This window comes from Triplophysa dalaica, chromosome 18, assembly GCF_015846415.1.
Source record: "Triplophysa dalaica isolate WHDGS20190420 chromosome 18, ASM1584641v1, whole genome shotgun sequence".
Classification (NCBI taxonomy): domain Eukaryota; kingdom Metazoa; phylum Chordata; class Actinopteri; order Cypriniformes; family Nemacheilidae; genus Triplophysa; species Triplophysa dalaica.
In genome coordinates, this window is record NC_079559.1 from 11,622,266 (window position 1) to 11,647,310 (window position 25,045).

The 25,045-nt window shown below is 38.5% G+C and overlaps 3 protein-coding genes across 6 annotated transcripts in view; 1 reads left to right on the forward strand and 2 right to left on the reverse strand.

The window, feature by feature from the left end:
* Positions 1 to 229: 229 nt before the first annotated feature.
* znf131 (zinc finger protein 131) lies at positions 230 to 4,183 on the reverse strand. Of its 3 annotated transcripts, none has more exons than XM_056773066.1 (7): positions 3,886 to 4,183; positions 3,121 to 3,277; positions 2,918 to 3,019; positions 2,611 to 2,755; positions 1,833 to 2,518; positions 1,623 to 1,753; positions 230 to 1,483 (listed from the first exon to the last, which is right to left on the reverse strand). In XM_056773066.1, exons 2-7 carry the CDS (start codon positions 3,245 to 3,247, stop codon positions 968 to 970), a joined length of 1,707 nt encoding a protein of 568 aa, XP_056629044.1. In that variant the 5' UTR covers positions 3,248 to 3,277; positions 3,886 to 4,183; the 3' UTR covers positions 230 to 967. The 3 variants fall into 3 exon arrangements, with proteins under 3 accessions (XP_056629044.1, XP_056629042.1, XP_056629043.1); XM_056773064.1 differs by having other exon boundaries at positions 1,833 to 2,521; positions 3,886 to 4,179; XM_056773065.1 differs by lacking the exon at positions 3,886 to 4,183 and adding an exon at positions 3,500 to 3,804 and having other exon boundaries at positions 1,833 to 2,521.
* A 2,011-nt stretch (positions 4,184 to 6,194) lies between these two features.
* selenop (selenoprotein P) lies at positions 6,195 to 9,696 on the forward strand. Its single transcript, XM_056730014.1, has 5 exons — positions 6,195 to 6,331; positions 6,993 to 7,220; positions 7,417 to 7,629; positions 7,718 to 7,835; positions 8,190 to 9,696. The coding sequence occupies exons 2-5, from the start codon at positions 7,018 to 7,020 to the stop codon at positions 8,799 to 8,801; spliced, it is 1,146 nt and encodes a 381-aa protein (XP_056585992.1). The 5' UTR covers positions 6,195 to 6,331; positions 6,993 to 7,017; the 3' UTR covers positions 8,802 to 9,696.
* Positions 9,697 to 14,179: 4,483 nt separating this feature from the next.
* Positions 14,180 to 25,045, reverse strand: part of ghra (growth hormone receptor a) — a 35,997-nt gene continuing 25,131 nt past the window's right edge. For both annotated transcript variants that reach the window (XM_056772589.1, XM_056772588.1), the window contains exons 6-9: positions 21,596 to 21,749; positions 21,395 to 21,485; positions 21,077 to 21,146; positions 14,180 to 18,098 (exon numbers count right to left, since the gene is read on the reverse strand). In XM_056772589.1, coding sequence (XP_056628567.1) covers positions 17,166 to 18,098; positions 21,077 to 21,146; positions 21,395 to 21,485; positions 21,596 to 21,749 — 1,248 coding nt within the window. In that variant the 3' untranslated portion in view covers positions 14,180 to 17,165. The remainder of the gene's footprint in view (positions 18,099 to 21,076; positions 21,147 to 21,394; positions 21,486 to 21,595; positions 21,750 to 25,045) is intronic.

The window sequence follows — 25,045 nt, forward strand, 5'->3', positions numbered from 1 at the left end:
GCCAATCAAAATTGTTTGGGGGTTAAGCTAACGGTAGTCTGAAACCAATCGACTATCTGCATATATATTAAAACATATTTTTAATTACACTAAACTAAATAATAAATATACACATATTTTTGGCGAATGAACAATGTGGTATGAAATAAAAACAACATTACAAAGAACAATTTCTTTAGAAAGCAAACAAGTAACTGTTCGTGTAACTTGGAACTATCCAGGGTCCTGATAGTTTGTGACTGTTTTCCCTTCCTAGAAAAACAACTTTAATACTGCAATGACATTTGGGAGGTGATACTGTAGTCAATTTACACCAGTGTGTATAGTGACATCCATCAAGTACCACCGACATTTTACCACCAATACAATTGTGTAAATTCAGATTCACATTAAACGGCACTACTGAAAAGTCTCAACATGCCTCAACATGATATGTGGGGAGAAACATTTCGTACATGGTTTTATTGCTCTGTACAGCCCAAAAACAAACTCGATTAAAAAAATTAAGTTGTGGACATTTAGTTTTTGCTTATCTGAATGAAAATGTAAAGCTGGCAATTGTAATTTAGCACTAAGAAAAGTTAAAGACAAGCCATAATTGCATTTATAGCATTTCTGAACCAGTTGCGGGCAATCCGTTAATTCTTTTAAGAAAATACGTTTCTTACACACAAACAAACATAACTTAAAAACCACCCGAAACAGTCCTGGCGACATGCATTATTTCTGAAACAAATTGCACTTCTTACAATCGTTCCTATCCACAACATGTTGAAAGCATTACAATCCTTTGATCAAACTCAACGATCATATCAAAAACACAGTTTTCCTGGTGAGCCCTATGAGAAGAGCAATCGCGAAAAATCAGGTTTTTTTCTGTATGACATCACACTTTCCAAGTGCCTTTGCACATTTATTATGACATTAAGGGTGGAAAAAACAGATCTGGTTGAAGCATCAAGGCCTCTCATACATTCACAATCTCAATATTTTCTTTCAAACTGTCCACAGCCTCTTGTTGAATTTCAGAGTCTGCCGTCTCAGCTACAGTCACCTGTTCTATGTGGATTTCCACTGGCTGTTCTCTTAGTCTCTCATCCTCTACTTGTAAAACCACTGCCTCTTCCACCCCTCCCACAGACGGAGAAGCCTGTAGCGTTGTCTCCTCCTCAACCACAAGAGTCTCCTCGACAGCAACAACATCCATCGGTTCCACGGTAATATGTTCCACCCTCATACCATCCTCAGAATAACCCTCCTCCACCTCTGCCATGCTTAAGACTGTTGTTGGGTCTGAAATCATTACTTCCTCCGTGACAATGACCTTTTGCTGTAAGCCGTGGAATTCTAGTAGATGTGTTTGGAGGTCTCGGGGTTGCGTGAACCACTGATCGCAGATTGTGCAGTGGTTGGGTTTATCACCTGTGTGAGTGACCAGATGGTCTTTGAACTGATCCCAACTATTAAAAACACTGCTGCACACCTGAAGAACAAAACAGAAAAACAAATGATGTGGGCTGATTCATAATAAAAGTCCTCTTTGCACACCGGAAGGCTGTCTTTCTAATTAAATATGCTTTTTTATTGGTACATAACACATTCATAGTTGAAAGGTGACCAACCTGACATTCATATAATTTTTTTCGGCCTTTTTTGGCACCAGAGCCATTTTGACAGGCTGACATATGGCACTTCAGTGTACTGTTCCTGGCAAAACGTTCATGGCATTCTGGACACTCGAAGGGTTTCTCACCTAATACATGAGAAAAACATTACCTTAACTCTCGACATAAAAAGTAAACTTCTTTGTAAAAATAAACAGTCACACATACCAGTGTGCTTCCTTAAATGCTCTTTGAAGTGTCCAAAATGGTCAAATTGCTTTTCGCAATATTCACAAACATGCACTTTCTTTTTCTGCCGTCGGGACTGTTCCTCTGCCTCGTAATGGTAATTATTTAGGTGCTGCTTAAGGGCTCCTTCACGGGCGTACGCTTTTCCACAGTGCCTGCAAACAAAGCCCCTTTCCGGGGCAGCTGTGTGACTCTTCATGTGCTGTTTGAGATGGTAATACAGCTTGAAGCAGCGATCGCACTTGTCGCAACGGAAAAGATTGTCCAGCTGAGAAATCTGGACCTCCACCACTTCGATATTCTCAAGCGTCTTGGAGGCAATCACAGTCTCTTCCTGCACGACCACCGAATCATCTTCTTTTTTAACCACGTGGAGCGTCTGCTCTTCTTGCTGGTACTTGCTGGTGATGTCAGCCAACAAGGCCAAAGCAGAGTCATCTGAGGAGGGTTCGGCTGTAGTCCTGGCAGCATCCACCACTTCCACCAAACCACTTTCCTCCACCTCGATATGGTCCTCGCCAACTTCTACCTCGATTTCAACCGATTCAGACTCTACTGAAGGGAGGGTCTCTGTGATCACATTGAAGGTCTCCGTAATCTTCCTTTTCTTAGCTTTGCTCTTTCCACCTAGGCCTTGTGGCGAGTTTGATGAGGTGGTACCATTCCTTCTGGGTAGAAAAAATAAACATTTACTGAAAAATTGTCTTACTTAAAGGTGGAAGAGGCAAAATTTTCCCAAACTACTATGGTGTGTAACCTGTTGTCTAAAGCTTTGATAGCCTCCTGCATTTGAAGATATTCTGCAGCTCTCCAGACATCATTCACTTCTGCCTCACCATTAACAGCTAATGTAGCAGTGTATGTGAACTCCATCAGATGGCGGAAAGCGGTGTTGCCTACCCCTGTTAAATACAAAAATAATAAACTATATTGTGTATTTCTCATAGCATCAACATGTAAACTTGGTTGACATTGTACTTTAATTGAATGGGACCAATATCTCTCGAAGCATAATTCCTTGTTTCACAGACACTTTTCACAAAAGTGTATGTCTGTTTACATACCCTCAATCTCCACTAGAGGCTCTTGAGTGAAGTCTTGAAAGAATTTGTGGAAGAACTGACTGCAGGCAGCTAGCACAGCTTTGTGAGCTCTGAACTGATGTCCTGTCCAAATAAAGTCCGTTATCAGCAACACCAAATATTTACCCTTACAACATTTTGCAGGAAGTCATAGAAGCGACATATGTACTGCCAGGCAATCTTACCATCCACAATGAGAGTGATATCTGTGAACTGATCCAGCTGACGCTGCTCATTCAGTTTGTCAAGCATCACTTTGTAATGGGCTGGAAACTCGTGCCCACAGTCATCGACATCTCCATCAACAGACATGATTCAGCCCTTTCCCTGGTCATGCAAGTCCTAGCAATGACAAAATGTAATTTGACATAAAATATACGCAATGACTTGTAATATGCTGGCATTATAGATAGGAAGAAAATGCATGCAAAATAAATACGCAAACATATATTGACATCACTTAAAACATAAACTGAACACAATTCCATAATCCATTAAACCATATAACAGTGGGTTGCAAATATTAATCTGACTGATTATTTTGAATGGAAGTTTCTCACATACATTGTAATGGCCCATATACCAGCAGATCCACAGAGTAGCGATCATATTTGAGCCCCATGCAAAAAAAGCGCGCATTTCTAACGTTACACAGAAACTCCACACGCAGGATGAGCGACTTTAACTGCTGCAAAAGCCACACAAGTCAACACACCCACTATACCGTATAAACATTCAAGCAGAAAAATAACACAAGCAATAGCGTTCCCCAGCCCACTTCATGTAACTTCCACACAGGGCCTATGACTAGTAACGCAATCGCCATTTGTCTTTTGGACCTTTGTGGCTACGTCATCAAATCGCGCATTAAAATGCACTTTTAATCAGACATATTCCAATTCAGCTGAACAATAGGTGACACAGATCGCATAACAATTCGGAGTACTTACCCCAGATGACCCTTTGATGCTCAATGCAGCTGTTTATATGCGTCGCAGGCCTGAAGCGATCAATGTGCTGCTTTTCCTACGCTCGTCGGAAAAGGGCGGTCGCTCGCGCTCTGGCCTCAAGTTCCCAGAAATCACCGCGAAAAGACTATCGCGCGAGGCTGACGGCTCACGGTTGCTTGGACAACGAAACTGTGCAATTTTTAACTACACTGATTAAAAAAATGCTTCATGTTTTATTTTTGTTGGTTATAAAGCTGTTTAGGATCAAAATGATTATACAATACTTTATAAATCTATATCGTGACAAATATAATTGGCATTACCCTCGCATACACACATGATAAATGCCAAAAACACTTGTGTTAGCATTTCAGCTTCTGTTTGGCATCTATTAATATAAATGTTTTCATCATCGAGTTTGAAAAGGCGCTATACTGCCATCCCGAGGTGATACTGAGATTGCACATCATGCCAGTACCAGAGGGTTTTAGATCCTAGCAAGCCCACTTAACTTAACTTACTTATGCTAAATGTATCAGTGCATATAGACTGTTTGAGTGCATGCAAGATAAGATTAAAAAAGAAGGACACAAAATTGTATATTACATAAGACTGATACCTTTAAGCACAATGTTTAGATATTAGATTAGATTAGATTCAACTTTATTGTCGTTACACATGTACATGTACAGGTACAAATGTAGTTTTGTCTAACAATAAGTGCAATAGCAGCAAGTGCAGGATGTGCAGGATATGCAGTACTTGTATACAGTATTTCTAGCAAAAACTAAGATTTGGTTGCTGAAAAAAAGTTTTACATTTGTATTTATTTTATTTACAGAGAGGATAAATATGACAAAACCATTGCCAGTTTGGCCAGTTAAACATTAGACCAATTTACAAATTATTTTCCTAGAATGAAAAACATTAACAGTATCAGACAGATGGGGATTCTCAAATGGAGGGCTGCGTCCTAGTAAAGCTGAACATCTCGGCTAGCACATCATCAGGCGCCATCAAAGACCATTTCTTTAAAAAGATTCCCAAAACACTGTAATACGAGCTGACTTTGAACTTGCCTAATTTCATTAAGAAATTAATTATCTGTTAAAAACAAACAAAAAATTTGTTAAAAAATTAAACATAATTCTAAACTGTTCATGTTCTCAAGCCGGACATCCTTCCATTTGAGAAGCACCTGCTGCAGAATATCAAGAGTGATGTTTTTGTGCACCAAGTTTTGGCGGTGACTGCAGGACATGAAGGGGACACTTCATGCATCCTTCGACAGCGCATGATAACGTGCCAATGAAGATATTCTTTAAAATATGTTATTTTGTGTTCTGCTGAAGAAAGTCAAATCCATTTAATAATATAACATTTTGATCTGTCCAATGATTATTTTCATCATTTTCTCTTTCCATTGTATTAGTTACAGTTTTCTCAAGTTAACCAATATCTATAGCCACACACTTTAGATCCTATGTGTGTTAACATTATCTATATTGCATCACGCTGAGGTCAATGTGTCCTTTTAATGCTCACTAAACAGATCATGAGACCTGATTTTGAAGAATAACTGTGTTATAAATTGTTCAAGGACACACATAGTGGTTGTCTAAATATCAGAAAGAACTTTGAATGCTTATGCAAGTATTAAGCGCCATCTTCCATAAGAAAACTCTTTTTAAATCATTGTTTGTTCAGTTTTGGCAGAATCAGGTTGTTTACCAAAGTTCAGCGATGAGACAGGAAGCTCTCAAAGTTTTATCTCAGCAAGAAAAGTGCTGACACTAACTCAGCTGTGCACTGCTGCACAAACAGGGTCAGAAATCATGTGAAGATTAACACACAAAAGCAGTCTACACTAAGAATGTAGAAACATGTTAATACATGGATCAAAGACAAATAAATAGATCTCTATGAATGATTTTCGTTAATACGGTTTGGATAAATAACTAGACTACATGTGGTTACTTGTCAATGTTACATGCACCCCTCCCCCGCTCTTTAGCAAAATAGTCTGGAATGCAGTGTACATTAACCATTTATTTTCTGGATAATATTTAGTAAAGTGAAAAAATAATTTTGGTATTAGAATTTGTTTTTTGATTGCCTAAACATTATGCACTGATAAAATAATACAGACTTATGCAAAGACACAAAAACATTTATAGCACAGTTGATTGTTTTTGAGCTAAATGTTTTGGTTCATCCACTCGAACGCATTTTGGAGGTTACAGATATTAATTGTTAGTCCCTCAGTTTCCTGGAGTGAATGCATGAGCTATTACAGTTTTTTAAAACAGGAACACAGAGAACTTTGCCCTGCTTTGAGTCAGGAAAAACAAGAGGAGTATAAATAGGAGGAGCTGTGCCAGAGTGAGTTGTTTTCGTCTAAAGGCAGCTCAGTAAGGATCACTGCTGAAGGCTTTCAAGTGAACACGTAAGTGCACTCAAGAATTATGTGACAATAATATTTTGTCCTTTTAATTATTTTGTAAAAAAAGAAATCTTTGCATATAATGTCTATTACGGTTGTCTTTGATAAATGGGTGTTACTTTTATAACATTTAATAACTTACCATTTTGTGCACATTAAATGTATCAATGCCAACAGCAAAAAGTTAAATAGTATCAGGATGAACTATGGAATTTGTTCAGATACTCAATAAACTTTCAGTAAATGCTGGTGACTGCAGGTTAAGGTAATTGCTGGACAGCCAGCATAGCATGTCAATGTCTTCTGACCAAGAAAGGCTGGAAAGGAGTTTATTTACTTTATACTAACTCTGCAAAGCTGCATGGAACTAGTCAGAAAAATGCTATGGAAATAAAATTAAATAAAACAAAATTTTGGAACAAAGTCAAATTTAAAATGGCAAAAAACATTTCTTACATTATGATTATCAATAAATAAAATTAAAATAATGTGATAAAATATATAAAAGGCAAGTATATAAATATAAAAGTAAATAATATAATAAAATAAACATATATTACCCTTACTTTGGTTGTAATTGTATTAAACATTTCAAGTCTACCAATACAAGGCATCCATTGTAGTCTCTGCTTGCAGTCTCACTGCTCATCATCTTTGTCTTTAGGTCAGTGGGTCTGTTGGTTGGAGGCATGTGGAAGACACTTAGCCTTACTCTCGCTCTCTGCCTGCTAGCGGGCTGCAGCGCAGAGAGCGAAGGAGACGGGGCCCGCTGTAAACTTCCCCCCATGTGGAACATAGGAGAGGCAGAGCCCATGAAGGAAGCTCTCGGACAGGTGACAGTGGTTGCTTACCTCCAGGCCAGCTGATTATTCTGCTTAGAGCAAGCATCAAAGTGAGTCGCTGAATATTAAAGCAATGCAAACCCACTTATAATTATAAAAAAGTCCTATAACCACTTATTAAATGACTTTAGGTACAGACATGACCTTGTTTTTCAAAGCCTTATCAGGTCACATTTTGATGTGTTCTCTCTGTACTGTTTACACACGGCTTATTTTTCTTATCCAACTTGTTGAATGTTCTTTCAGGCTGAACGGCTTGCTCTTGAAGTTGGAGAACCAAGGCTATGTAAACATAACTTACATGGTTGTAAACAACCAAGAGGAAAGGTCCCAACGGCTCCATCACTTGCTCAAGGAAAGGTTGCCTGAGAGTATCACGCTGTACGGCCAAGACACCAACCAGCCTGACATCTGGCAGGCAGTAAACGCTAAGAAAGATGACATTTTGATCTATGACAGGTTTGGAACATCTTCCAGTTTTTTTAACCTGATAAACCCACAATACAATAATTTTATTAAATATAAAAATATTATCAATATCTGACAGGTGTGGCAGACTCACTTACCATCTATCTCTTCCTTACACCATCCTGAGTTACCCATACGTGGAAGAGTCTATAAGAAGTACTTATTGTAAACGTATTTGTGGAGAGTGCGACATGGAGGTAAACACTTTTTTATTTTAGGCCACACCCATAGGCTACACCCACCCAATTTGCTATTGGATAGACAAAAAATCACCACCCCAAACTCAAGCCACTGGTGGACCCAAAGAATCTGATCAAACTGACAAAGCTTTTACACTTAAGTTAGTATTTCAACACAAAAAGGACTTCGCTAAAACTGTTTTTTTACACATTTTCATGTGTTTTTGAAATACGGTAAAAAAACTGTTGAAGTTTTACAGCAAAAACTGTTATTTTGCTGTTTATTTCTGGCGTCCCAGCTGCTGGAAAATGTTCATTATCACTGGATTTTTTACAGTGTTGGAAATAAGTGAAAACTTTAATTCATTTCAGGCTTCATCTGAACTCGAGGAGTGCAACAAAACAGCAGATGACAAACCTGAGGAGACTCGTGCAACAGCAGAAGAAGAACGTACCAATGGAGAGCCCGATCGTCACCATCATGGTCATCATGGTCACCATGGCCATCATGGACATCATGGTCACCACCACCACCATCATGGGCATCACCAAGACACCCTGGAGGGGCAACCCCAACAGCATCGTCATGAGGGTCACCAACACGGCCAACAACAGGTTGATGTGGGTCAAGTCCACCTCGGCCAGGTAGACTTCGGTCAGGTTGCCCTCAATGAGCCACCAGTCATGAAAAAGCCTTGATCTAAGCACTCGAGGTGAAAAGTTCAGTACAGCTGACAGCAGGGGGCAGACTCTCCCTCGGTCAGCTGATGCTGACACTGACGACAGCTGTTTTCTGAGGAGGGCAAAGAGCACTCAGCAGGTGTCTGACAGTGTAAGGAGGCTCTCCCCGCCTCCTGACACTGTCAGGGCCTGAGGGAGGAGGAAAATCAGATAAGAGAGACCTGACAGTGACGTCCCGCCCCCCCAGCTGAATGACAGCTGTCGCAGCCGATCTGAGTCTGACCAGCAGGTACCACGAGTTGAGTGTGACAGGAGAAGTAAACTGCTGGTCAGAGCTTTGGATTGTGTTTACCAACTAGTATTTTCACCTCAGAGTGTGGCGGCACTGGATCTTGAAATTCGATTTACAAATTGGTTCTTAAACATTATGATATCAGTCAACTAAGAAACATCTGAAAAGAATAAGGTTGACATTTTGTTATTTGGCAACAAACTAGTCCAGTGTCTGATTCCTCCTGAGAGTGTGTCCGGTGCAGTCATATGATGGGTTTTCACCTCTATAAGCTTTATGTGTCTTTTATGAAGGCAGGTGCAGAAACTACGTCCTAGTGGCGCCTGTCAGATGTTAGTCCACATAGAGCGGAGGGCAAAGCCCATGTAACATACTGCCCACTTTGTTAAACCCAAAAGAGGTTACTATGCAAACATATTGGTTAATATAAGAAGTGTTTTAATCTGGTATTCAAAAATCATGCTATTCTGTAGCAAGGTTGTATGAAAGGTTATTTGGAAGTAGGCAGAGAAATTCTGATCAAACTAGAACCAAACACTGTTTGAATACATCATTTAAGAGAAATCTCTGGAATTGTTTTTTTATTTTTAATCTTGTTACCAACACTGATATAACATACTTTATATTACAGTTAATGGATCATAAAGAAATGCAGAAAACATATGCTACACATTTATTAATAGTTATTTGTATTGGTAAAGGTTAGGTCACGGTTGTCTTGAGGAGAATTGTTTGGAATGTTTTACATACTTAATGAAAGTTTTCTGGGAAATGTTTTATCACCTGGAAGACCTGAAAAAACTGTATGGAAAATGTATGGTGTGTCAAAGAAGGTATGTGGGAAGTGTGTGACATAAAAGTATGTAACTTTAAGAAAAAATCAAATAAAGTTTTGACTTACATGAATGTGCATTCGATCATTCACTTTTTTATTGTATCATAATTTATTTACTTATATTTATTTATTCAGTGTATTCACAAGTATACAATTTTAAAATAACAAAGTTCTAGTTTTTATAAGCCAGTATAGTCTCGTATGCTGTCATACTGAAAACCACCAACAGATGGCGAGCGTGCATCTATTATTCTAGTCCACTTTGCTCTCCCATTTTGAGCCTCCCTACATTTTTCTCCCAGGCCAGAACTGGATGTAGGAGCTGTCTGCGGCGTTTCCTTTAGAATATCCGTATTGACCAACGTGTGCCTCTTTCAGGGTCTCTCTTCATGTACAACTTTATTACTCCACGCATGCAAAACAGAAAGACCTTTACCTTAAATTGCTCGCAAAACACATTACGGGTAACATTAAATATTATGTGCAGATCAAAAATTGTAGCAGTTTGAGATGTTTCTGCACACAAGCACACATGTTGGGTTTCTAGGTTTTATGGGGACTTTCCATAGACGTAATGAATTTTATCCTACAAACTGTATATTCTATCGCCTAACCTCTAAACCTAACCATCCGACAAACCTTTCTGTGTTTTCACATGTTCAAATAAGCGTTACTTAGTTAGATTTTTAAGCTGTGTTCCTCATTGGGACAAAAAATGTCCCGACCAGGTCAAAAGTTACTGATAAAATGACTTTCTATCTTTACAGTTTTTCTCGATTGCTTAAACACATTTCTTGAAATTATGCCTCGTGTTCTCAAAACAGTAAACACAAATCCATAACATCTCACCCAATTCCCCAAACATCCTATTTTCAGGTCAAAATGAAGCTCTCTTCTCAAAGCCCTTCAACCTTGCTGAAAAACCAAACATTTTCGCACAGACATGACACACAAGCTCCTCAAAAACACTCTCACTACAACATAGTCTTAGACACTGGTGGGATCAATTCAAACACTGTTACAAAAACCTCTTTGTGGGATTCAAGAATAATTTGCCAGCTTAGTGTTTACAGTTTTTGCCGTTGCTTGAACACATTTTGCAAAACTTCGCTCATTTTGCCAAAACTCTAAACATGACACAACACTGGGAAATATAGCATTCACATCTGTGTCAAATTGAAACTCTACTATCAAAACCTAACATTTCTTTGTCAAAATGTAACTCTGATGACAAAATGACACATACTTGCATCATATGCATACACTTTCAGATCAGGGGGAACACACTAGTCTACTTTATATGAAACACTGCAGTCTTTGATTTTCACTGTTTATTCAGAAGGCATATTTTCAGGAGGCACATTTTCAAACAGCCAAAAAAGGAAATAGACCTAGTCAATATTGTACATTGCAGTAACATGAATCCAGATAAAGCAAAAAATAATAATAGAAAAAACACTATACTGTAAACACAGAAAATCATGGCAATTGTGCATACGTGGGCTCATGAATCCCGCCATGGTCTGGCCACAGGATCTCATCGACATTACAAGCAATGTCTTCTCGCGCTAGGCCCCGGGGAAAATATCCCCTTGCATGTCGAAAACATCCATGGATTGCTATCACCTGAATGTCGCCCCAGGCCTGTTCCATTGCCTGCAGAAGAGGCATGCGGGCATGTGGTTGGCGGTCATATACACGCCATCTCCAAGTCAAAAATGGCGAGTAAGGGGGCAAGTATACCACTTCAAATTGATTGTGATTGGTGAACCAGGCCTGGACCAGAGCAGCCCGATGGAAACTGACACTATCCCATACCACCACAAACCTGGGCTGATCTGGTCTGTTCTGTACAACTATATTATGGAGAGCATCAAGAAAAGTTCCAGTAAGTAGTATAACGCCAAGTATATGATTCTAGGATGCACAGTTACCTGAGCTCCTATTGATATTATCCTGAGATTCTGAGTGGTGTGTCATCAGGTTTGCCACAAAATGTTTACTGATGGATAAATGTGTTTAAAATGAGTTTACATCTTGACACATCAGCTCATTATATTGTGTGTTGTGTTTTCTTTATGAGAACATGGTGAAACCTTTGCAAATTTAGGAGGTTTGAGTGTAGGGTTTGTACAAGTTGGTGTATAATTCTGAGAATGTGTTTATAGTTGTCAGAAAATGATGATTTGTGTCATGAATTGTGAGTTACCAATCGAGAAAAACTGTAATACCTGTTTTCACTTCTTTAAATGAATCAGTTCATAAAGAAACACATTCTTATGCATGCTGAAAAAGAGATATAAAGGTTATAATAATAATGGAAGTGGTTTAAATGGAATTCTCCACTGATCTCTGTGGATCTGTGGTATAATGTGTTGGTAATGTATACTACTATACTGGAGTATGGATGGTTTCAGCAGCAACAACATAAACAAATGTTATGTATCCCAAACTCAACTTCAGGTAGACCCCAGCAAACTGTTGAGCAGTTTTTTATTTAATACAATTAATATACAATAAAATGTTAATAAAATAAATTCTTATATTATTACCCAATACCGTAAATCCGGGTCAGGTGCGTATGCTCAATTATAAAACAGTCAGTTCTGGTCCTTGATTCTGGTTGGCTGAGCGGAGTTTCAACGGCTGACCGCACCACATAGCCTCAATATCATTTTATTTAATTTATTTTATGAAACCTTGCTACGCATATGGAATAACCGTTTATAAAAGCAATAAGCCCCGCGAAGCAGTGGGATCATTGCCTTATTAAACCACATAAGCCCCAAAACACACTACATTAAAGAAATGGTTAATGGTAAATAGTTGTTGGGTTATAAGGGTTTTTGTAATTTTAAACATTGGAACTTAGTTTTGTCAGCAGGGATATCATAAAAAAACTCAAACCTTATAGGGTTGTGCCATGACTGAATAGAAAATCAGCAAGGTAGGTCTGGATGGCATAGCATAGATAAGCAACAATTTTACCCTCAAACTGTAGTAATATCAAGAATCAAGCCGCATCCTCTTCAAAAACCCTTGAGAAACCAGGTAAACAGCACTTCCTTTAAACAAATCGTAACATCCCATTCACAGCCCACAATGATAAAGGTCAACAAGCACACAGAGGCAATCAATGGCGAGGGCGGTCAGTTTGATAGGTATAATTGGCTTGAAGATACAATACAGGGCTGCAGGGACTCATGGGCAATTACTTACAATGTCCTGAAAAGCGGGTAGTGAGAGTGGGCGACACAGATTCAATCAGCATCACGCAGTGTTGCTAAGTACGCAGAACTCGCCAAATTGCCTGATCTGCTTTCCCCATCATCCAGTTCCTATCTTCTGTATCCACTTAGCAGAAAGCTCCCATTCGGGGCTTGCTGGACGTCTACTCTTCCCCTGTTTCTCGTACATTAAGGCTTCAACGGTGTTGACCCGGCCTTCATAATGCATCGAGTTCTCTCAACAGCATGGCTCTGAATGATGTAGTTAAGCATGTCCGTCATACACATCAGACAACACCAAACTAATGGACCCCTTGTGCTGTGGGTTCCAGTTTGTTCCAGTTTTCCATTACTATGTGAAACGAGGAGGATGAGGAAAAATGTTTTTATGAATGATGACTGTGTCAAGGATTGAATACTGTCTAATAAATATTTAGACGGACAGTTTTTTCTTATTAAGAATATAATTTTACAAATTCACATGAATTAGCCTCTTTGGAAAAAAGTTGTTAATTCCTATGTGATTCCTGCGTGAACATATTACTATTTCAGATATATGAAAATTGTATTAATTACTATTTAAAAATAAAAATTCGGGCAAAAAATAACCTAGTTTTAGGCTATTTAAACAAAAAAACATCCTGCAATATTCCTGGAACGTTATTTACTGGATGCTAATTAATATCCAAAAAAGAACCATTAAGTTGACACGTGGGCAGCCAATTTCTTTTGCCTTGCTGTGGGCGTGCTTTCTCTGGGAGTGTTCGTGTTGGAAAAAAACTTTCAGAAACCTAAACGAACACTTGGTAAAGAACTCAGAATGCATGAAACCGCGTTAAATCCCGCCTTTAAAACACTCTGCAACGTTCCAGGAACTTTTTTTTCTGGTTACAAAATGTAACCTAAAAAGAACCATTTTATGGTCAAAATAATAACCCAAAAATAACTGTAATGGAACGCTCTGTATAAGCTATTTTTATAAAAAAAAATACAAAAACGTAAGAGGAACGTTCTGTGTTTTTCCTGCTGGGTTTGACCAATTTCTTCTGTAACATTATGGGCAGTATGTTTAAATACAGACGTAGACCTGTTTCTCTTTAAATAAATAAATTGTGAACATAGCAGGCTTCTCTGTTGTTGTCTCTATAAAACTCAAAATCAGGTCCATTTCTATTCGTTCTCCACAGTCTGCACTCACCTTTCAACAAAACTGATGCTTGAAAACCCCCAGAATATCTCACAATATTCTCAACAGTTGTACAGACACATACACACATGCACATTTTATTCTCTACCATTATTTAATTGGTATAAAAAAAGCCAATCCAACTGTTTGAAGCCATCTTTATTAAGATGAAGAAAACAAAGCAAATACTGAAAATTGTTCATTTGAGGTATAATAAATTCAGCAAACCATACAAATGTTCCAATAACAAACCTGAATTAAGATCTTTCAAACGGTCTCGAATGCTTAGCTGTGTGTACATCCATGTTAGGCAAACACATCATTTGATAAAAAATTGGCACAAAACCTACATAGTCACAAACATGACAAACAACGAAGAGGATTAAATGTACTAGTATGTCAATATATCATGTGCATTTGTCATCTCGGACGTGCACACATATCTTTGCCAAGTTGGGTTTGCATTCAAGAACGTAAGAAGCAAAATTGAGAGATGCTACATAAGGAGGAAAAGTAGAGAGGAAATTTACAGAAAGAGCAGCATCAAAACATACAGCACAAGCTAATATGCATGTAGTACACAGCTTAAGACATTTCCATTTAAACACAAACATGCTGATTTCCCAGCGATGCCAGCAGCAGAAGAGGCGTGTAATACTATATTCCTTAGTAAGGCAATATCTCTACATATAAAAGAATGGCACGTCGCTTAGCACAGTGTAAGGATAGAATGCATTACATATATGTCCACTATTTATCATATATACACAAATATACGTGTGCAGGACTTTCCAAGTGAAACCGTTAAACATTACAGTAATGTTAAATAATTACCCCATCTATGATTTACCACTAGCTTATTTGTTTATTCTGTAATATACGTGTGGGCTGTGGGGTCTAAGTGGTTTACCTTATTTTTTTATCTGAACCTATTTGTAAAATGCATAACAAAATATGTTAGTATCTTAAAAATGTCAAAAATATGTGATACTTTTTCTAGCTCACGTTCACAATAACAAAGGCTTTTTCTGCCATTGTCTGGACACAAAACCACAAAGTCATTTCTCAAAATATCTTGTTTATCTTACCACAGATTGCAAAACACAAATCTTGTGGTCTACATAGGAAAGTCAACCACAAGGCAAAGAACAAAAAAATATGGGATTTCAATTTGGCAATCTGTCCCCTTAAAGTAGGGCTGTCAAACGATTAATCACGATTCATCGCATCCAGAATTAAAGTTTGTGTTTACATAACATACGGTGCATATTAATTTTGTATTTATAAATACAAACACATACACATGTATACATATTTAGGAAATATTTACATGTATTTGTTAATATTTACCAATAATTGAAATTATATATAATATACATTTTTCCCCCTAAATATGTGCATGAATGTGTGTGTTAATAAATACAAAAGTATTATGCACAATACACAGATATATCTTATCTAAACACAAACTTCTATTCTGGATGCGATTAATCGCGATTAATCGTTTGACAGCCCTACTTTAAAGTGTTTTGAAAGGCAATGTTGAAAAATGTACAAGAGACACCTAAAACAAGGTAGGATCCAGGAATTCAAGCATCATTTGCACAGTCAGGACCAATTTAGCTTATAGTCCCCATGACTGCCATTTCACCATCTTACATCCATGGTTTTTCTCTAAAAACAGAGAACATGTACGAGTCACAAAAGTGCTCAAAGTAAGCTCATCTATAAAACAACCAGCACTTTTTCTATACAAACACACAGCATAGAACTACATTTGTGAGAAATCCGCGGGCTATGCTTCTACTGTGTAACTTAAAAAGTAAACCATTCTATAATTTTGAATAAAAATATTTTTTGACTCTCCAGTTATTATTCATTATATATTATAATTCATGAATTTATAAAATAACTAGTCAAAAGCAGCTTTTTGCCACGTTGAAGGCTGTGGTGCATTAATTGATGCTATATACATGATGTTGAATTTGAGACCCTAAAGTCCATTAAAACCGGTACAAAAATTTGGCACTTCTATCCCATCTTGTTGGCAATGTAACTCCCATTGTAAATGTAGAAAACTGCTACATGTCCAAAGGTAACATTCGAAAATCATTCGGTTTGCATTGCCCAGCAAACAAAGGCTACACCCTACAAGCACTTAGTGTTGTCAACATATCCCCGGACACATTAATACAAATAAAGAGTGTTAGTTGCTTGCATCTGAACAAGCAAAACCCGCAAGACAAACAGCAGAAAGGTCAACTAGGTAATGACACGTTCAGTGGGCTTATATCATCACAAGTTCACAATATTTCCGAAGGATCGCAGAATATCACAGCCATGTACAGTGATGTTTAAGAAAAGTATCGAACTCCACCGTTGAGACATCTGAACGTTGTAGTTACATGAGCTGATTAAAATGAGCAAGATTGTTCAAGCTCTCAAAATGGCTTCCATAAATCTGACAATGCTGGTTCTCGTAACAACATCAAGGCTGTTCAGAAATTTCAGTCTGAAAAAATATTGCGTCGTCCAAAGGATGACTCATCTTCTGTCAGGGCATAATTTGCTCACTTTGCCAGACCAAAAAAATTTAGCAACCCTGAAATAATGCGATATATTTTTCCAAATGCAATATTCCATATACAGCTAGGATACTAAATCAAAATGAAATAAAAGTAAATTTACCTCTGTGTAAACAGTTTTATCTAAAGATATGTCTGCTTTTATCTACATCTGTTTAAATCTATGTTATCTCAATGCCACAGTATCTCTAGATCTCTGTCATTGTATTACAACAAAAGCATCTTAAAAATTGTTCTGATAAAGTAAGCCAGCATATTCTGTAGTGACTTGTTTTTTCTGTGCAACGTCATTGATTTTACATTGATAATATGTTTAAACTCTCCCGGCAAGCTAGCTTCAGGCACTACTATGCTTCAAAACAGCCAACAGTGAAGAAACGCTTTCGGTTTCATCGTCTTAACAGCCTACAGCAGAGAAAAGCCTTTGAAACATTAGCAGAATCCCGCAGCAAGCGCGATGGAATTTCTGTACCATCATTGATGCAACTTTGGCTTCCAGCAGTGAGAAGGTAGAAAATCATCGAGCGATAACTTGTGTGACTTCACGGGGTCAGGGTCCCCAGGAGGTCGGGCGTGAGATACCCCATTGGCATGTTTGGCATGGCGGGGAGCTGTTTGTTTGGGCTGTACGTGCACACCGATGTCTGTGGGGTAGACGGGTTAGGGAGGAGGCTGCGCTGGCCGTCTACCTCTTGCAATACTGTATAGTCTGACACCGGTGGCAGTATTGAGGCTGGCGGAGCTACAGGCAGAAGGTAGGGCGTCTGGGAGTTGTCCACAGGAGCCAGGTACTCATCGTTCCAGCCGTGGTTCCCTTCAACACCCTGAGGTGGGAATGTTTGGTACCCCCGATCGGGTCCGGGATTGGACGGCACATTGGCGGCAAGCTGCCTTGCGGTTGTCTCTGAGGTATAAGCTCCGTCAGAAAAAAGCTGGAATTGTATTTTCACGTCGTCTTTGATTTTCTTGTCGTCCTCTTTCGTTTTCTCCGGAAGGCTGTTTAGTTGCCCCGGTGAGAGTACCACCTCTCCCGCAGGTGTGAAATCGCTTACTTGGGCATAGAAGTCCATGTTCGACCAGGTTGGTGTAGTGGGTTGAATAGGTGTCTCCGCCCCCTCAGATGTTTGAAGAGCAGTAAGGCTCGGATTAGATGAGCTGCTCCTAGAAACCAGAGGGTGCTGGTCTCCCCGACCGAAATGCCCAGGCTGAAGGGAAGCGGTAGGCATGTCTTCCAGGATCTCCGGGTCGTAGCAGCTGGCACGGCCAGAATCATCGTCGCTTTTGAAATGGATGACATGACAAGAACCTGAGCGGGACAGGCCCAGAAGATGCTGTGTGTCTGAACTCTCATTCTTCTCCGTGGGGTCGTCCAGGTCCAGTTGGATGAACTCCACCCATGGGTCCTCGTGGTACGAGCCAGGCTTGTACATATCCTGACTGCTCAGCAAGGAATTAAGCTGGTCTAACTTTCCCTTCTGTCAGACAAGGAGAAAATATGAAGAATTACTATGCAGTGGGATATTGTATTACAAAAGTAATTATTCTGTTGAGATTGACTTTGAGTTGAGTGTTTATGTGTGTAATACATGTAATAAACAGTACATTTAGGGTCTCTTTTTTATTTATATTTATTTTCCACATATAAAATAGAGATTAATTGATACTGAATTTCTCCCTGATAGCCGATTATTCAGTGTGATATCTGCCGATAGCGATTCTTTAGATTCAATTAATATTTCTTAACCTTCTGAATGTTACAAACTCATATAGACGGTATCAAAGCAACAACATAAACAAACGTTACTGCGAATGTGCACGTTCGTTGAGTGCCCGTAGCTTCCGGTACACATTCACAAATAATAATGTAAATTGTAAAATATAGCTGCAAGCACTAATTACCGGGATATGAGCAGTTTAAAGCCTCTTAGGCACCTTTGCCGTCGCTGACTAGGCTCTGGGCTCGCACCCTAACGCGTCCACAATGTATAATAGTCCTCCACATGCCAAATAATGGCAGGGATTGTCAGTAACACTTAATAGACACAACGCATGCATACATAATTATGCACATATATGAGTGACTGCAGTGCAGCAGACAGTAAACACCGAACACAGCCGAGAAGATCATCCCTGTCCATTGATTCTAGTTTTTTTTTTTATTTTGCTATGAGCGGGACTTGGCACCTGTCAATTGATAATTTACTAAGCCACGAGGAAAACAATGGAATGAGTGTGGAATGAGTTTTTTGGCTTAGTAAAGAAAAAAGAAATAATGAATAAAACAACCCAAGAATGAACATTCTATCATCATTTACTCACCCTCTTGACATTTCAAACCTGTATGGCTTTCTGTCTTCTGCAGAACATAAAAGAAGATATTTTGAAGAATGTTCTTCACCAAAAGCATTTGTACCCATTGACTTGCATTGGTTTTGTGTTCATACAATATACATTCTTCAAAATAGCCTTTTTTGTGTTTTCCAGAATTAATATTGAATAAAAAAATGTAGGACCACCTCAAATGGATAGTTCACACAAGAATGAACATCCTATCATCATTTACTCACTCTCTTGACATTTCAAACCTGTATGGCTTTCTGTCTTCTACAGAACACAAAATAAGTTATTTTAAAGAATGTTGGTCACCAAAAGCATTTGTTCCAATTGACTTGCATACGCTTTTGTGTTCATACGATGCACATTGTTCAAAATAGCCTCTTTTGTGTTCTGCAGAAGAATAAAATTGAATTGAAATAAAAAAAATCTCGGACCACCTCTAATGGATAGTTCATGAATTACAAAAATGAGAAGAACCGTTACTTGGCTAAAATTGCCTCTCCAATACTTTGAATATAGACTGCTATTGTAAGCTCAACCACTAGATGTCATTGTCCCATATGTTTTCTAAATGTGACAAAAATACAACACACATTCAAAGAAAAAAATCTATAAAATGAACAATGAAATTCAACAAATCGTTTATTTGATAAAATAATATATAAATTAATATTTAAATAAATAAAATATAACTACTTATATTATTACACTAGAGCCTGATTAACAAACACAGACTGGAAGTTAACTGCGGGCCAGATGAAACGGTACATGATGACTATTAATATTCAACATCAAACTGGTGATGTTTCTTAACATATTCTAAATACAGAGCCCAAATTCATTGCATTTTCGTGTCCTCTTGGGATTGACAGGATATATCGACCCTGATCAACGGCTGTTTTAATCGGCCAATAGCCAATTGCTTGTATTTACGGATTATTGGCCAATACATCAGTGCATCTGTAATTTACAGTAGTAGCTTACTCATCAAAACTATAAAATGACACAAATACGGGTTTTATAAAAGACAATGTAATATATTAGCATCTTCACTGTAGTCACCCTTTGTCTAAAAATGTTGAAATGTTGTCTTGTCATTTTATTAATGTATTTCGGTCTTAATTCTTATATGCTTTATAAACAGTATTTAGGGAGTTCTCTTCCTCATTTTCTTCAAGTCTTTCAGGTAACCTTGAAAAATATTTTTTATGATAATTTTGCTTTATAATAAAAAATGTATATGCAGAACTTAAGATCAAAACCAAGAGAAACATTTATTGAAATGACCCTAGACTTTTGAATGGTAGTGTATATGCAGATATATGTAATATATAATATGTATTACAATATTTTCTATTATAAAGTGGCAACATTTAAAAGATCGTTCTCAGAAGGCATAGTTGTGTTTGTTCTGTGTGTTTATCGCTTATGCTACCCTCCTAAAAATGGAATATGGGGGTTGTTTAATTAACAATTCCCAATGCTTTCAGGAGGCAGAAAATTACAGGAGAACACCCACAATATGTCAACAGCTATGACCTTTTTAAAACCACGTCGCTCTGCTATAATACATGCCACACTGCAGATAGACTTCTAATTTCAACTCTATTATGATCGAAAAAATGCTTGTGTAAGATTTTGCATAATGTACCAATTCATTGAAGCATCCCCCATTGTTTTACTAACAATTTTGGTTTTAGCCCTAACGCCTTTTTCATTCACACAAAAAGAATGAAGTGCACTATTGTAACAAGCAAGGCGGGACCAGAGCCGTAAGGGAACGATGCGAGGCCGGTGACGTGATAATGAGTGTCAGCTGTGCGTTGCACTGGTCTCGCATCTCTCACGGAGGAGATCGGAAGCATAAAAGGACGAGCGACAAGAGTGTTACACGAGAGAGGACCAGGCCTGGATTTTACGTTAGGTTTTATTATGTTTGTGTGGCCGACAGTTGACCGCGAGGGAACTTCCGGCATTTTACGTTAGTTCATTAAATGTTGTGAAATGTTCGCCGGTTCCCGCCTATTCCTTGTTAGTTGTTACAACTATAGTTCTAAACAAAAGGTCATTGTACATTACATTTGTCATGCTAAACACGGTACATGTTTAACATTACCTTCAGCAATTCTGGGTCAATGCCTTTGATTTTTGGTGCTGGAATAGGTGGTAAAAAGATCACCATCAACCTGTGTAAAACAGGAAAATTTGGTTAATTTATGCCTTTTTTTACATTGAAAAATAATCTGTAATTTTAGAGTATAAAACAGATGTATTAGCATTATGACATTTTCATAAACATAATGCAAATTCCCTAGAAATACAGTAAATAAAAATAAAGTATATCAGTTTATTCAAAGCTGTAGATTTGTTTGAATTAGGTTCTTCACACTTGTAGGTTCTAAAAAAGTCGCTATTTCTCCTGAACCTCCCTCACCTCTGCTGCTGTGAGAAGATGAGAAGGACGAGAAGAATCACCACACCTACCACTCCAAAAACCAACACCAACGTAGTGGGGAATGTTGATTCTGTGTGAAGATAGAAACTTTTAACTCTCGCTCTGATGATTCATCACGTTTCAGTCAACCATGATTTCACTTTGTGCAAACAACAGTCCAGTTTCTTGGCATCATCTTACCTTTGCTCGGTATTTGTGCCACATGCACGATGATGCGGTCGCTGAACTCGCCAAAGTTGTCGAAGGCTGACATCTTGCAGCGTACCCGCACTTCGTACTCTTTGTCAGTGTGTAATCCGTAGATGGACTGCTGCGTGCCACTCTCCAGCTCCAGCTGCAAAGTAAACAGAAAAGGGAATTTGTGGGTAGGCCAAAATGTACAAAGATCTACTCATTTCATTCAAAAACCCAGCTTTGCATGATTGCATTTTTGTACTAGGACAGATTTAGAAAGGCAACTGTCCCTTAAATAAACGTTGAAGTTTAAAACTTGGAAAACACCAAACAGCTATTGTACTAGTGCAGTGGTCGGGAACCTGTGGCTCTTTTCCGAATTCATGTGGCTCGCCAAGGTATCTTACCCTTCACCAACATTTGATCGTTAAAAACATCATAATATATATGATTATTTCAGGTTGTCCTGGCCAATACACGCATGTAGTGATGCCCAAGCTGCGTCATGACACTTATCAACGACTAACAAGTTTTATAACCTCTCCGCCGGCAGCCCAGCTTCATATCGAAAGCCAACAGGCTCCCAATTCGCAAGCTTTTTACCCAGAGCGTGAGGTCTTTTAGAAGAGCGAGTGTCATGCTTTTATTGAAAGCTCTGGCTTATGATACAGAACTTGTTCCCCACGCTACGTTCTGTAATTATGTGTAAAAAGTTAAAAAAAAAAAAACATGGAAGCAGACGGAAGCAAACTGCGACTGTGCGCTGTGTTGAGCTCCACATGTCCGTGTGAGCAGTCTTTCTCGCATATGAAGTCCATACAGCTGATGAGTTGTAATGCCGGTATGTAAGTGTCTTGACCACGTAAGAACCGAAGTACAAAGCTATTAGCAAGGCGCTATTTATGTTCGCTTTTATGAGGTTTTGCGCAGGTTGCGCGTACCGATCAGCGTTTGACATTCGCCGATCATTCAGCATTTCAAGAAGTCGAACTTTGAAATGCAAAGTCAGAAGACACATATGCAGTATTTTGTTAGTATCTGTACTATGAATGTGCACTTTCTAAAATTGTTATATGCTAGATAAAATGAACTTTAATTGAATAGAGGCCTAATGTGAACCTGTAAATTGTATAAAAATCACAGAAATATTTTTTTAGAGGCCCAGATGTATGCACTGTTTCACTGTTTTTGCCTTGTCTGTGGACATGTTCTCTTATCAAAGATCCCCACAGGGACCATAAGTGAGACTGTGGACATTTATAAACTTATTTGTATTGAAGACATTGAAAGATGTTATAGTTTTTGCAATGGCTCTTTGGTTAAAAAAGGTTCCCGACCGCTGTACTATTGTGTGATGTCTGCAGAATGGTTCCCCTCTCATGTGTTCAGGCCTGCCAGCATACGGCAGTGATTTACCATGTGGCTCAGTGTGGTTTCCCTGTGTCTCCTCAGTCCGGGCAGGCCGGGGAATGAGTCTGTCGGTGTGTAATCTGAGATGCCTCCTCAGGGTTTTGCCAGATGAAAAACTCCCACAGCAACAGGCCTGAATTACATAGCACATCTGCGCTTTGGAGCAGCCTAAACCATTAAAAATGGCTAGATAGTACCATTATATAATTTATCATTTAAATCATTTATATTTTTGAAAATGTTTTCATGTAGTTTTTGTACAGTGACAGAATAGAGTAATGCAGAGATTATGTATTTCTATACGCAAACTCTGGAAGCAAGTTACCATTGTATCACTTCCATTGCCACAAACCACCGTATATGGAAGGTCATAGACTGTTTACGGGTCCAAACGCTCAATAAGATGCTATTGGCAAACATCCAAAAAGGCTAATATATGCTCATGGCGAGTAAAACTGTAAAAAATCGGAAAAACATGATCCTACCTTTTATCTTCCTAACAAAATCCCACATGGCCAGTCAGTTATACATTTTTCAGAATTTATTCAAATATTGATGTCAGAGTTTTTGTAAGCATTGAGACTGTAGTGTATACTGTGAGTTAATAACTGCTCCACTTAAATATGCGATGTGAGTAAATAGTGCTCATGAACAGCTGTTTAAGACGTATCCTGCATGAATAGATGATTGGACCCGGAAACGGTATTCCGTACGGCACCACTTATCAAAAAAATGTTTTTGGTTAGTTACCTGAAATCAGTTCGGTGGTAGCAAAACATCTAATATTTTCATGATTTAATCTGTTTTGTTAACATACTCCGTTAAAACGTACTCGTAATGATTTTAAGCTTAATCATATCTTAAAAATGCCGGTTGCTAACAAGTTGTTAAAAGCAGCTTCATCCTTCGGCAGGGACGGTACACATCATCGTGCATATAAATCTCACAAATAATGCAACATGGACACAAATCTCTCGATTGAATACTTCTTCAAACTGAAAGTCTTTGGCCGCTCTCTCTGGTCAAAGCTTGCCCAGGAGACCATGTGACTGACAGGTCAATGAACCAATCATGTTTCAATTTGTGCCGCGTCATGTTTAGAGGCGTTGAAATGTCCCCGCAGTAACAGACCGGTGTACATTTACGAAATGGTCAGAAGTTAACATCAACAACTTTTATGCCGTGATCTTTGCATACTTAATTATAAAGAATTATATATAATAAAGAATTAAGTGTTTAGTCGATTGTGATAAATTATTTTGTGCAAACAATGTGAAAACGGCAGTTTCTTCAAACATATGGCATTGTGTTGTTTCCAGGCGGACTGTTAAAGGCGCAGTTTTTGATTTACAGCGGCCACAAGCATTGTATTATAGATTTGTAACAAATCGCTCAGTCCAAACACGACAGTGGCCACTATAGAACAAAAAGATGTCGTTCTCATGTTGACGCAGGGAAGAGATCATGCGGGCATTAGAAAGACTGTAGAAAGAGCGCTGTCTTATTTATTACATAAAATAAAAGTTACAGTAAAAAAAGAAGGACAAAGGTCAGGGAGGAGCTAGGGCCTGCTCTAATATTATAAAGTCTTTCCAGCAGAGACGCGATAGGACCTGTGGTATTAAGGCTTTTAGCAGAGATACTCATAGATATCTATGGAGATACTTTTTATCAGAGAGTCGTTGGAGAGAATGATCATCCTAAAGCGGCCCTAACACACGGGGTTTCTGCCAATCTCATATTAATCTGGAGTTCCTATAGAGTAGTATTGCATACGTTGTATCTTCGAAGAGTATTTTGTTTGACATTTATAAAAGAGAGATACAGCTGTACAATTACTTCCGAAATCGCGTGCAGGGGGAGGGGTAGGCTGAACTAAAGCACATTGTCAACAAAACACAGACATCAGTTTCACTCACCACACACAGTTTATGTCCGGCATCTTTTAGCACTGGGACGGCTCCATATATCATTTTCAAACGATCTCCAAATCCGGCGCTATATCCACCGTTTATATAACATTCATCACCCAAATGCAGTGAACAA

What these genes read in the sequence shown, in the direction of transcription:
- znf131 (XM_056773064.1), bottom strand. Translation starts at nt 3,247, where the DNA reads ATGTCTGTTGATGGAGATGTCGATGACTGTGGGCACGAGTTTCCAGCC. An exon ending in TATCACTCTCATTGTGGATG is followed by an intron (nt 3,020 to 3,120) that starts GTAAGATTGCCT and finishes TTATTTGGACAG; the next exon opens with GACATCAGTTCAGAGCTCAC. An exon ending in GCATTTAAGGAAGCACACTG is followed by an intron (nt 1,754 to 1,832) that starts GTATGTGTGACT and finishes CTCATGTATTAG; the next exon opens with GTGAGAAACCCTTCGAGTGT.